The 14095-nt window shown below is 38.6% G+C and overlaps 1 protein-coding gene across 2 annotated transcripts in view; it reads left to right on the forward strand.

Annotated features, from left to right (window-relative positions):
• The window catches only part of LOC106872843 (uncharacterized), a 265208-nt gene that overhangs the window by 225511 nt on the left and 25602 nt on the right, over positions 1 to 14095 (forward strand). For both annotated transcript variants that reach the window (XM_014919977.3, XM_052973204.2), the window contains exons 23-25: positions 1656 to 1985; positions 12928 to 13251; positions 13679 to 14014. In XM_014919977.3, coding sequence (XP_014775463.2) covers positions 1656 to 1985; positions 12928 to 13251; positions 13679 to 14014 — 990 coding nt within the window. The remainder of the gene's footprint in view (positions 1 to 1655; positions 1986 to 12927; positions 13252 to 13678; positions 14015 to 14095) is intronic.

Here is a 14095-nt window from a genome sequence, read left to right on the forward strand (position 1 = left end):
TTATTCGTGGTTGAATTTATGTAGATAACGAATTGTTCCCTGTAACCTTAGATTTTCGCATGATTTCGATAAGTCATCAAGTGCTCAAAACCCTTATGATGACTTTTCCAGTTCCTAAGAGAACCTCTACAGGACATTTCATTTAAATCTCCTTTATCCATTTGTCTATTCCATAACTCTCAGTCCTTGTTGCACCAATTTCACAGGTACAATCTTTACATGTTCCAAATCGTTGTAATCTCAAATTTGAAAGGGCTGTGTTTTATCAACTTTTCATTTGTTTTCTTCAGAATCTTAGTATTAAATGGACATGATAGATCAATTAATATGCAAATTCGATTTTCCTTGTCTATTACTATAATATCATAGGCTTGTTATATTCCATTTTATTCGTGCGAATGGAAAAATCTTGCATGTCTCCAACTCAAGTACTCTTCTACTCGATAATTGTACCATATAATTACTGATTCAAACTTTCATGTTTACAAATCTTCCGTTGTAAAACCTTCACAACTTCATCATGTCTCCATTTCTCCAATTATTATATTGTTGTTGTTGTTATCGTTACTGTTTATCTTTTCAAAAGTAGTAGTAGTAGTAGTAGTAGTAGTAGTAGTAGTAGTAGTAGTAGTTATTTTTCATTATTACGATTATTATCACTATTATTATTATTACTGTCAGTGAAGCCAAGTTTACGTAAGTTAGAAGTACATACACACTCATACAGACACACACACAGATACACACATACACATACACAGATATATAATAGGGTAGAATAAGAAGTATGATTAGAACTTATTACATGAGTATATAAATTTCATTAAATATTAATCGGCCTAAGTTACAAAGCGAGTCGAGGTACGAGAGTTTTGGCATGGCACTTATCAAACCAGATCCCGGGAATTTAGCGGTTCCGCCGATAGCGACGGGTCGAGGAAGTACCAAACTTATAAAAGAAAGTGTGGAGGACGAGCTATCTTAAATTTTTCAAGGCAGTACGCCAGCATGGCCGCAGCCTAATAGTCATAACAACAACAATATAATAATTGGAGAAATGGAGACATGATGAAGTTGTGAAGGTTTTACAATGGAAGATTTGTAAACATGAAAGTTTGAATCAGTAATTATATGGTACAATCATCGAGTAGAAGAGTACTTGAGTTGGAGACATGCAAGATTGTTCCATTCGCACGAATAAGATGGAATATAACAAGCCTAACAAGTAAAAGAAGATAAAAGGAAACAAACATTCATGAACGCATACATACATATATACAAACGCGTGTGCGTGTGCGTGTGCGTGTGCGTGTGTGTGTGTGTGTGTGTGTGTGTGTGTGTGTGTGTGAGAGAGAGAGAGAGAGAGAGAGAGAGAGAGCATAAAACATTGTTGTGTTCCTTTTCATATTTCCTTCTTATTTCTGAAAGTTTGGTTTGGAACATTTAGGTCCCTCAGTCCACTACACTGACGTTTCGAGTCCTTTACAATCACATTTTCAACTTAAACTGTAATAATGGAGTGTTAGCTGTGGGGAATATTGGGAATAATGTTATAAATTATAAAATTCTCATATATCATGAATACGTAATACAAAACTGTTTTGTTCCTTTCAATCAAATAAAATTTTTAAATGCTTTTTTTTTTTTTTTTGCAGAAATTTCTTACCGACTAGCTGGAGGTAGGGGAGATTTTGGTCGTGTGGAAGTGTACATTGACGGAGAATGGGGTACATTTTGCTCAACATTCTGGGACACTCGAGAAGCAACAGTTATGTGTCGACAGCTCGGTTACTCATCTGGAGAGATCAGCACTACACCACTTCACGATAGAGGCACTGGTCCAATTTGGAATAATTTGTTTCGTTGTACAGGAGCTGAAAGTCACATGCATGAATGCGCGCATTCTGGTTGGAAGAAAGTTTCTCCTCAACATTATACTTGCAGTGCTCACAAGCGTGATATATCTATTCGATGCTTTGCTACCGGTATGAATTTTCTAACATGTTCGACAATAAAAAAACAAATTGATATCATCATGTTTTCCCTCAAAATTCAGTCGCATACACACGCACGCACACTCACACACACACTTTCTCTCTTTCCTCCCACACTCTCATGCTTTTTCTCTCTCTCTCATATATATATATATATATATATATATATATTCTTTATTCCTTTATTTGTTTCAGTCATTTGACTGCGGCCATGCTGGAGCACTGCCTTTAGTGGAGCAAATCGACCCCATGACTTATTCTTTGTAAGCCTAGTACTTATTCCATCCGTCTCTTTTTCCGAACCATTAAGTTGCGGGGATGTAAACACAGCAGCATCGATTGTCAAGCGATGTTGTTGAGGCACACACAGACACACAAACATATACATGTATATGTATATATATATATATATATATATATATATACGACGGGCTTCCTTTCAGTTTCCGTCTACCAAATCTACTTACAAGGCTTTGGTCGGCCCGAAGCAATAGTACAAGACACTTGCCCAAGGTGCCACGCAGTGGGACTGAACTCGAAACCATGTGGTTGGTAAGCAAGCTACTTACCACACAGCCTCTCCTAAGTATTTAATATCGTTTTCTCTGTATTGTGATGAACTGAATTTTTCAAGTTTAAAAGAAAAATTACCCAAGAGCGGTTACAATAAAATCCACAAGAAATTGATCAATACATGTCAATACTATCATGTGGTGACAAGCATGTAGCACTGAGTAGACACCAGTAACAACTAGAATATATCCAGTAGATTACTAGTAAGTGCATTTAATATCCCTAAACTATACGGTATAACGAGGGTGAGGCTGTATGTAAAAAGGCTTGCTTCCCAACCACATCCTTCCGGGTTCAGTCCTACTGCATGGCACCTTGGGTAAGTATCTTCCACTATAGCCTCGGGCCGACAAAAGCTTTGTGAGTGGTTTTGGCAGACGGAAACTGAAAGAAGCCCGTCGTATGTACATGCGTGTATATATATATATATATATATATATATATATATATATATATATATATATATATATATATACATATATATATATATATACATATATATATATACATATATATATATATAGGCGCAGAGGTAGCTAAACCCACATGGGTCTGGGTTTAGTCCCACTGCGTGACCTTGGGCAAGTCTGTTCTACTAAGGCCTCGGGCCGACCAAAACCTTTGTGAGTGGATTTGGTAGACGTAAACTGAAAGTAGCCCGTCGTATATATTGGCTACCCACCACACTAAATGGGGAACGGGCTTGGATATATAAAATATATATATGAGTGTGTGTGTGCTTGTGTCTGTGTTTGTCCCCCCACCACCACCAGATTTTGACAACCGATGTTGATGTGTTTACGTCCCCGTAACTTAGCGGGTCTGCAAAAGAAAAAGTCCTGAGGTCGATTTGTTCGAATAAAGGCGGTGCTCCAGCATGGCTGCAGTTAAATGACTGAAACAAGCAAAAGAATAAAAGAATATATATATATATATATATAATATATAATATATATATATATAATATATAATATATAATATATATATATATATATATATATATATATATATACATATATATATTTCGTATGTGTATTTCGTGTGCAAGATTCTTGATGTGGATACGTGTGTTGAAAGAAATACAATTAAACCTTGGGAGAGGCATTATGCCGGTAATAAACACACGCACTGGTTCAGTCCTTTATTAATTTATATAGTTTTTTGTTAAATTATTTCATTGCACTCTTGCAATCTCTTCAGTAACTTGTCTCTCCACTTCCATTTATTTTGAATATATGATCTGGCGTTGTTTTGGCGTTGTTTCGAAACTGTTTGGTATGAGCATGTGAGTGTGTGCAAGCTCGTATGTGTGCACGCTCATATGTGTGCACGCACTTATGTGTTCGTGCTTATATGTAAGTATGTGCGTCCATATGTGTGTTTGTAACAATTTCGTTTATATCAGATCAGATAGAGACTTTTTAATTAATTTATTTACGTTCATATTCCGCATCATATGTGTGAACAACACATGCAACCACGGGCAATTGTAAGGCCCTCATCTACGTGTATTTGGTGTTTAAAATTGGTTGCGTTTCAGTTATGAGGACCGACTCCTGTATTTGTCGCAAAGATGCGTCACCGGGGTGTCTAGACAGGATTTCTATGTTAATTCTGTCCAGTACACCACCATGTTGTTCTTTGGCATGCTGGTAGAGCACTGAGGTTTGTTTTTGATTATTATAGTCCCTCCAATGTTCGTTTACACGCTCAGCCAAACTTCTTGCCGTCTCACCTATGTATGTGGTGTTTCTGTTTTTACACTCACCATCCATACAGCTTATTTTGTAGACTACATTTCTGGCTTTGCAGTTGGCACCAGGACTATTTTTGCACACAATGCAACTCTCCTCAACACACCTTGTTCTTCTGAAGGGATATGTTTTACATATTATTGATCTAATTGATCTCCCTGGTTTTTCTATAACATTTATCCTCAACTTGGTACTTTTGAGGATTTTTCGAAATCTGCGGGCCAGTTCTCCGTGTGGCGTGGCGTCCACAAACATTACTCCCTGGAACTTGTCGGTATTGTACCACGTGGTCTTTTTGTTTGTTTTGTTACTAATCCTTTGTAGTCTATTCCACTGTTTGTTACGGTATCTAGGTTGTGTTCCATTTGTATCTTTGACAACAATCTCCTCAAATTTCTTGTTAGCTCCTCTGTATACCCGGATTCTATCTTTCTGGCTGTATCCCGAAAATTGCATGCGATGCATGAAGTCTTGAATATGTTTTTGCCCCTCCCATGGACCGCACAGGGGGGATATGTTTTTCATTATTCTAACCAAATCGGCTACTAATATATTGATTTTCACACTGTGTGATAGAGCCGAATTCTTATGGATAACATACTTTGAAGATATAGGTTTCATATAATGTGAGTGGAGGATTTGAACTTTGTCATTAATTGTTTCTAGCCAAAGTTCTGTGTCAAGTACTGGGAGTCTCATGTTTAGGTGTCTTGTTGGGTAATCTATTGTTACTTTGATGCTCTGGTGTATTGTATTAGCTATATTCTGGATGTTTTCCATCACGATCTTCTCGTTCTCTTCAGTCTGAATGTTTGATGGTGTTTTGACTACGATGTTAATGTCATCCACATATCTCCCGTATAGTTTGAGTGTTATTGAGTGTTCTTCGAGAGTTGTTTTCAGCTTTTTGTCCCACCAGGTCATGAATAGGCTTGCCACGTCTCCGGCCACACTGACACCAATAGCCGCTCCCTGGACCTGCATGTATAGTTTTTCATTGAATTTAACTATATGGTTCTGCAGGGTGGTCTTCAGACTTGCACCTACAGCATGTGCAACCATTTTTCGTGTTTGGATATTATCCTCTGGGTCGTGGGTGGGTGTATTCCATCCCTTCAAACGCTCTGCGGTGGTTTTTCTAGCAGCTGATGTGATCGTATGTGGTCTACCTCGTCCTGACCTGGTGGGGCAGAATCTAGTTAGGTCGTGGTGATCTAAGTATTCATTATTATAAACGAGCTTTAGGAGGAGGCCTAGTTCCCTCGTGTTCACTTCATGGAAGGTTACTTCACTTACCGAAATAATTTCAACACATCTCTCTACGGCAAAGTCAATGTCAATGGATGGATAGAGAGATACTACATCCATACTGCCTATAATACAATCTGTCAGGTCATGGGAGCAGTTACATTCATTGACTCTGCTGAGGAGGTCCTCAGTGCTTTCACAAACATCAGGAGACATCTCGATGTGTGGTCTTAATATATGTGAGAGGAAGAATGACAGCCTATAATTGCTGGCAATATTGGCACCACAAATCGGTCGACATGGTGGGCCCATGATAGGGTCTGCAATGGGTTTATGGTCTTTTCGTAACCCATAGAGTGTAGGAATGTCGTTGTTGGATGATGCAAAGTTCTGTGCTGTGCGTCTCTTAGGTTGGAGTATGTTACACCACATTCCCATGTGTGCATTGAGAATTTTCTCTACTTTTTCATATTCTTGCGGTGTAACTTCTCTCATATCTTCTATATGTTTTTGCATCGTATGGGTGTAGTTTTGCAGGCTGTCTACCGATATCCTGCCTGATTTGTCTGTAGGGAGGCATACTATTTCATTGTTTCTAACTCTATGTTTTAGTTTTCGTATGCCCATTGCAGCTACTGTACCGAGTTGGTGGGCCTCTGCTTCGTTTTGTGTTGGTGCAGTTGCTATATAACGTGTTACTGTTTTCTTGAGTCTGCTTCTAGCTAAAGAGATCATGGCTTCTGTTTTATCATCTGTGTATGGCGAGATGCATACTCTTTTGTTGAAAGGTAAATCCGTTGGATAGATTCGGGTCATATCATAGGATTTGTCAACCGGGTTATAAAAGAGATTTTTTAAGGTGTTGTTGTTGCCATTGTTGTTATCATTGTATGTGTGGCTGCTGTTGTTGCTGTTGCTGTTGTTATTGTGACGGACGTTGTTGTTGCTGTTGTTCCTGGTGTGTGCGGTGCTGTTCGTGTGGTTGTTGCTATTGCTGTTATCATTGCTGTTGCTGATGGTGGTAGTGTAATCATTATTGTTGGTGGTGGTGGTGGTGGCGGTGTAGTTATTGTTGCCATTTCCATTGTTATTGTTGGTTGCATTGTGAATATTATGCGTATTACTGTCGTGGTGGTTTCTTACAACTGAGTTGTTGTTGTAGTGGTGTCCTAACCTCCATCTAATCTTAGTAAATGTTTTTTCAATCTCAGATAGACAATTGATCTTACTGACCTTGTTATACACTGCATATTTCGGTGGTAATCCTACGGCACACGCTTCATTTTCATCCAGTAGTACTGAGCCATACATTCCAGGTGTGTGACTATTTTCGTTTGCGATGTCATTGTATATCTCCGGTAGTTCGCAGTCCGACATCAGAATCCCGTTGATGTTATTTGGGTATTTGTCTTTGTTTCCTGTGTGTTGAGGTTGTTGTTGTCTCATCCATTTCAATTTGTTGCTGAAGTGTTTGTTACAGGCTCGGTTTATATAGTTATATTCCCGATGGATGATATCTGCGAGTTTTAACTCCTCATACGGTGTTATCATGTTCTTGAGGTTTTGTTGTAAGAACCTTTTTCTCTTTTGGTACTGGCTAATTTCTTTGTATATTCTCTTTTTGATGTTGACCAGTAGTGTGTGTCTTAGTCTGCCTGCTTGGCCCTCTGTGAGCCTCAGTCTTCTTACAGCTGAGTTGATGGCATTCGTGTATAACTTGGAAGTGATGCATTTTTTAATAAAGTAGAGCTGTCTGGTTGTTATTTTGATTTTTAGACAGCAGAACACAGTGTCTTTCAACGTCTTGCTAGCTTGGCTGGGGCTTATCATATTTCGTATGTGTATTTCGTGTGCAAGATTCTTGATGTGGATACGTGTGTTGAAAGAAATACAATTAAACCTTGGGAGAGGCATTATGCCGGTAATAAACACACGCACTGGTTCAGTCCTTTATTAATTTATATAGTTTTTTGTTAAATTATTTCATTGCACTCTTGCAATCTCTTCAGTAACTTGTCTCTCCACTTCCATTTATTTTGAATATATGATCTGGCGTTGTTTTGGCGTTGTTTCGAAACTGTTTGGTATGAGCATGTGAGTGTGTGCAAGCTCGTATGTGTGCACGCTCATATGTGTGCACGCACTTATGTGTTCGTGCTTATATGTAAGTATGTGCGTCCATATGTGTGTTTGTAACAATTTCGTTTATATCAGATCAGATAGAGACTTTTTAATTAATTTATTTACGTTCATATTCCGCATCATATGTGTGAACAACACATGCAACCACGGGCAATTGTAAGGCCCTCATCTACGTGTATTTGGTGTTTAAAATTGGTTGCGTTTCAGTTATGAGGACCGACTCCTGTATTTGTCGCAAAGATGCGTCACCGGGGTGTCTAGACAGGATTTCTATGTTAATTCTGTCCAGTACACCACCATGTTGTTCTTTGGCATGCTGGTAGAGCACTGAGGTTTGTTTTTGATTATTATAGTCCCTCCAATGTTCGTTTACACGCTCAGCCAAACTTCTTGCCGTCTCACCTATGTATGTGGTGTTTCTGTTTTTACACTCACCATCCATACAGCTTATTTTGTAGACTACATTTCTGGCTTTGCAGTTGGCACCAGGACTATTTTTGCACACAATGCAACTCTCCTCAACACACCTTGTTCTTCTGAAGGGATATGTTTTACATATTATTGATCTAATTGATCTCCCTGGTTTTTCTATAACATTTATCCTCAACTTGGTACTTTTGAGGATTTTTCGAAATCTGCGGGCCAGTTCTCCGTGTGGCGTGGCGTCCACAAACATTACTCCCTGGAACTTGTCGGTATTGTACCACGTGGTCTTTTTGTTTGTTTTGTTACTAATCCTTTGTAGTCTATTCCACTGTTTGTTACGGTATCTAGGTTGTGTTCCATTTGTATCTTTGACAACAATCTCCTCAAATTTCTTGTTAGCTCCTCTGTATACCCGGATTCTATCTTTCTGGCTGTATCCCGAAAATTGCATGCGATGCATGAAGTCTTGAATATGTTTTTGCCCCTCCCATGGACCGCACAGGGGGGATATGTTTTTCATTATTCTAACCAAATCGGCTACTAATATATTGATTTTCACACTGTGTGATAGAGCCGAATTCTTATGGATAACATACTTTGAAGATATAGGTTTCATATAATGTGAGTGGAGGATTTGAACTTTGTCATTAATTGTTTCTAGCCAAAGTTCTGTGTCAAGTACTGGGAGTCTCATGTTTAGGTGTCTTGTTGGGTAATCTATTATTACTTTGATGCTCTGGTGTATTGTATTAGCTATATTCTGGATGTTTTCCATCACGATCTTCTCGTTCTCTTCAGTCTGAATGTTTGATGGTGTTTTGACTACGATGTTAATGTCATCCACATATCTCCCGTATAGTTTGAGTGTTATTGAGTGTTCTTCGAGAGTTGTTTTCAGCTTTTTGTCCCACCAGGTCATGAATAGGCTTGCCACGTCTCCGGCCACACTGACACCAATAGCCGCTCCCTGGACCTGCATGTATAGTTTTTCATTGAATTTAACTATATGGTTCTGCAGGGTGGTCTTCAGACTTGCACCTACAGCATGTGCAACCATTTTTCGTGTTTGGATATTATCCTCTGGGTCGTGGGTGGGTGTATTCCATCCCTTCCAACGCTCTGCGGTGGTTTTTCTAGCAGCTGATGTGATCGTATGTGGTCTACCTCGTCCTGACCTGGTGGGGCAGAATCTAGTTAGGTCGTGGTGATCTAAGTATTCATTATTATAAACGAGCTTTAGGAGGAGGCCTAGTTCCCTCGTGTTCACTTCACGGAAGGTTACTTCACTTACCGAAATAATTTCAACACATCTCACATCTCACATATCCAAACACGAAAAATGGTTGCACATGCTGTAGGTGCAAGTCTGAAGACCACCCTGCAGAACCATATAGTTAAATTCAATGAAAAACTATACATGCAGGTCCAGGGAGCGGCTATTGGTGTCAGTGTGGCCGGAGACGTGGCAAGCCTATTCATGACCTGGTGGGACAAAAAGCTGAAAACAACTCTCGAAGAACACTCAATAACACTCAAACTATACGGGAGATATGTGGATGACATTAACATCGTAGTCAAAACACCATCAAACATTCAGACTGAAGAGAACGAGAAGATCGTGATGGAAAACATCCAGAATATAGCTAATACAATACACCAGAGCATCAAAGTAACAATAGATTACCCAACAAGACACCTAAACATGAGACTCCCAGTACTTGACACAGAACTTTGGCTAGAAACAATTAATGACAAAGTTCAAATCCTCCACTCACATTATATGAAACCTATATCTTCAAAGTATGTTATCCATAAGAATTCGGCTCTATCACACAGTGTGAAAATCAATATATTAGTAGCCGATTTGGTTAGAATAATGAAAAACATATCCCCCCTGTGCGGTCCATGGGAGGGGCAAAAACATATTCAAGACTTCATGCATCGCATGCAATTTTCGGGATACAGCCAGAAAGATAGAATCCGGGTATACAGAGGAGCTAACAAGAAATTTGAGGAGATTGTTGTCAAAGATACAAATGGAACACAACCTAGATACCGTAACAAACAGTGGAATAGACTACAAAGGATTAGTAACAAAACAAACAAAAAGACCACGTGGTACAATACCGACAAGTTCCAGGGAGTAATGTTTGTGGACGCCACGCCACACGGAGAACTGGCCCGCAGATTTCGAAAAATCCTCAAAAGTACCAAGTTGAGGATAAATGTTATAGAAAAACCAGGGAGATCAATTAGATCAATAATATGTAAAACATATCCCTTCAGAAGAACAAGGTGTGTTGAGGAGAGTTGCATTGTGTGCAAAAATAGTCCTGGTGCCAACTGCAAAGCCAGAAATGTAGTCTACAAAATAAGCTGTATGGATGGTGAGTGTAAAAACAGAAACACCACATACATAGGTGAGACGGCAAGAAGTTTGGCTGAACGTGTAAACGAACATTGGAGGGACTATAATAATCAAAAACAAACCTCAGTGCTCTACCAGCATGCCAAAGAACAACATGGTGGTGTACTGGACAGAATTAACATAGAAATCCTGTCTAGACACCCCGGTGACGCATCTTTGCGACAAATACAGGAGTCGGTCCTCATAACTGAAACGCAACCAATTTTAAACACCAAATACACGTAGATGAGGGCCTTACAATTGCCCGTGGTTGCATGTGTTGTTCACACATATGATGCGGAATATGAACGTAAATAAATTAATTAAAAAGTCTCTATCTGATCTGATATAAACGAAATTGTTACAAACACACATATGGACGCACATACTTACATATAAGCACGAACACATAAGTGCGTGCACACATATGAGCATGCACACATACGAGCTTGCACACACTCACATGCTCATACCAAACAGTTTCGAAACAACGCCAAAACAACGCCAGATCATATATTCAAAATAAATGGAAGTGGAGAGACAAGTTACTGAAGAGATTGCAAGAGTGCAATGAAATAATTTAACAAAAAACTATATAAATTAATAAAGGACTGAACCAGTGCGTGTGTTTATTACCGGCATAATGCCTCTCCCAAGGTTTAATTGTACATATATATATATATATATATATATATATATATATATATATATATATACATACATACATACACACACACACACACACACACACACACACACACACACACACACACACACACACAGTACCGTGTAAAAGTTTTCGGCCACGTCACATAAACTAATCAAGATACAGTGTTTTAAAACAGAAAAATATCTATAATGAAAATTTATTACATAATGTTCATTTATAAACGTTATTGTACCTTGTTGATATTTCGTGTGGCTTCTCTTAACTTGAATAATTGCTTTAATGGACCTGGGAAGAGATTCGTACAAACCCTTCATCTTCACCGGTATGAGATGCTATTCTCTGTGGCTGAGCTCCCACAACTCTTCAAGATTGCGTGGATTCTTCTGACGAACTCTTCTCTAGTTCTGTGCACATTTGCTCGGTGATATTTAAGTCAGTCTCTCAGCTGGCCAGTCTTTCAATACGGTAACACCTTCATCAGCCAGACTCTGTTATGTTGCACGCGATCTGTAGCATGGAGCTCCGTCATGCTGAAAATCTCACCTTCATCCAAGTCTGGTATCAAGTTGTCCTTCAGTAACTGGATGTATTTGTCACTATTCAAGTTACCGTCAATTTTAACCAACTTTCTTGAAATATGACTTTTTATGTATTCCCAAAGCATCCGACTCTTACCCCCAAATTTCACTGTTTTCGTACTGTAACGTGTGTCTTTTCGCGTTCCTGGAGGCTTTCTGACAAATTCTCGCTTATTAGAATGCGAAATGACCCACGTTACACAATGAAAACTGCTTTGGAGATACATAAAAAGTAATGGTTCAAGAAAGTTGGCTAAAATTGACGGTAACTTGAATAGTCATGGGTTTGCGGAAATGGTCTCAGTTATGGGTTTAGTGGGGAGAGGAATATCCCACATAGCGATGTATTCAATTGAGTTTTTACATCCAACATGTTGTAAGGCACAGTTGTAATGTTCAGCATGTTGATCGAATAGATCCTTATTAGTAGGTAATGAGGAAATCCGGTAGGAAACGCTAAGATTTTAGGACGGAGTGGGTGTGGTTGGAGGAGAAGTTCACGTAGGAGAGGCTTTCCTAGATTTGTGGCATGGGTAGAAGGTTTGGCATCTCCTTCTGTAACAATGTTAAAACTGCTAATTTCTTGGTTGTAACCCTTGATTTGCAAAACCAAACCTTCTCCCTTATAGTTTTTTTTCTTTTTTTCCTTCTTTTAATCGTTATTGCTTTCTACATTTATATTCCCCTCTCCTACTATGCTATCTACACATTCTGATTGAATCTTCTATGCGTTAACATGTACCTCCTTGCGACGTTTCATCAAGATATCATCGGCCCGAAGAGTAGCCTGCAGTATACACCTCGCTTGGATATTTACCACTTCTGAGGTTTCGCTCGATATGAAACATATGTAGCCCGGATCTTATCTACTCCATTCCTTAACTCTTGTATTCTTATTCGCACACCCAGCAACACTGGTCACCAGCCTTGAAATATAAAAAGAAGTTTTTTCAATTTATCGTACTTCGATACGAAAAAAAATCTCTCCCCCGCCCCATCTCAATAAACCATTATTGTCCCTGAAAGTTTTTTTTTATATTTACTACGGATTGCTTGAAGTTAACTTTCTTCCTACACCTCGATCCCTGGATCTCATATATATAATATATATATATATATATAATTATCGTTTCAGTGCGAATTGCTGATCACATAAGTAAAGAAATTTCCCGCGGTCCGGTTGTAGTCTACCGAAATTCGAATAATTGGCATTTAGTATGTGAAACTGGTTTCAATGATTTATCTGCCCGAGTAGTTTGTCACCAGCTGGGTTACATGGATGGGCGTGCAGTCTGTTGCTCGGCGTACGGTAAAGTGAAACAGGCTGTGGATCAAAGTGTCACCATTAGCTGTCAGCCAGGCGATTTGTCTCTCACAGACTGTATGGGCCGTACGACCTGCAACACGACTAATTACGCTTCGGCAATTTGTTTTCAAAATACTACTGCTCTTGAGGATTGTAAGTATACATATTTATAAATTCATGCAACATATGAACAAAATATATTCAATTTCATTTGTTTCTCCATTTGGCCCCATATGATAAAGTGTAATAATGTACACGTGTACAATGTCAAATTTTGTAAAGATGATGCTTATAGTAAATCAGAATCAAGCTCAATATTTCGATGGTTTACAATTTAATTTTACTGAATTGAGAAGAAGTTAAGTCGACCCCCATTAGAATTTCAATTCAAAATATTAAGCACTACATAGGTAAGTAGCATAAGTTGCTTCCAGTGGTAAAAGATATATTAATATTTACCAACGTACTTATGTGAATATAGACAATAATAGTTGCCTTTGTTTTTTTCGGTGTTATTATATTGAATTAATTTCTGTTTAATACAGCAATATTTTTATTTAACTTTTTTTTTTTTTTGTAGCAGGTTATACTTTCTCTCTCCATCCGTCCTCCAGTGGGCTTGGGAAGATATATGTTAAACATTATAATACCACAGGATTTATCTGCCCATCTCATTGGGATGATGTTGATGCTAAGGTATTCTGTCGCTCTATTTCTTATTCTAATGGAATCGCATATCATCACAGTAACGAAGACCTACATGTGAACGAATACAAAACTGGCCCATACTGGATCAGCTCTGTTAATTGTACTGGTCAAGAAAAGGCTTTGAGTGAATGTCCATTTAAAGCACGTGATTCTTTAGGCAACTGTTCTAGTGGCCTAATCGCTGCAGTTATTTGCTTCAATCATTCCGGTAAGTGATCTTTTACACTAGTTCTCTTATTATTATTAGTATTAATTTAATACACTGATGACTACTTAACCGATAGTTTAT

The sequence above is a fragment of the Octopus bimaculoides genome, chromosome 15 (genome assembly GCF_046866305.1).
Source record: "Octopus bimaculoides isolate indiv1 chromosome 15, ASM4686630v1, whole genome shotgun sequence".
Lineage (NCBI taxonomy): Eukaryota > Metazoa > Mollusca > Cephalopoda > Octopoda > Octopodidae > Octopus > Octopus bimaculoides.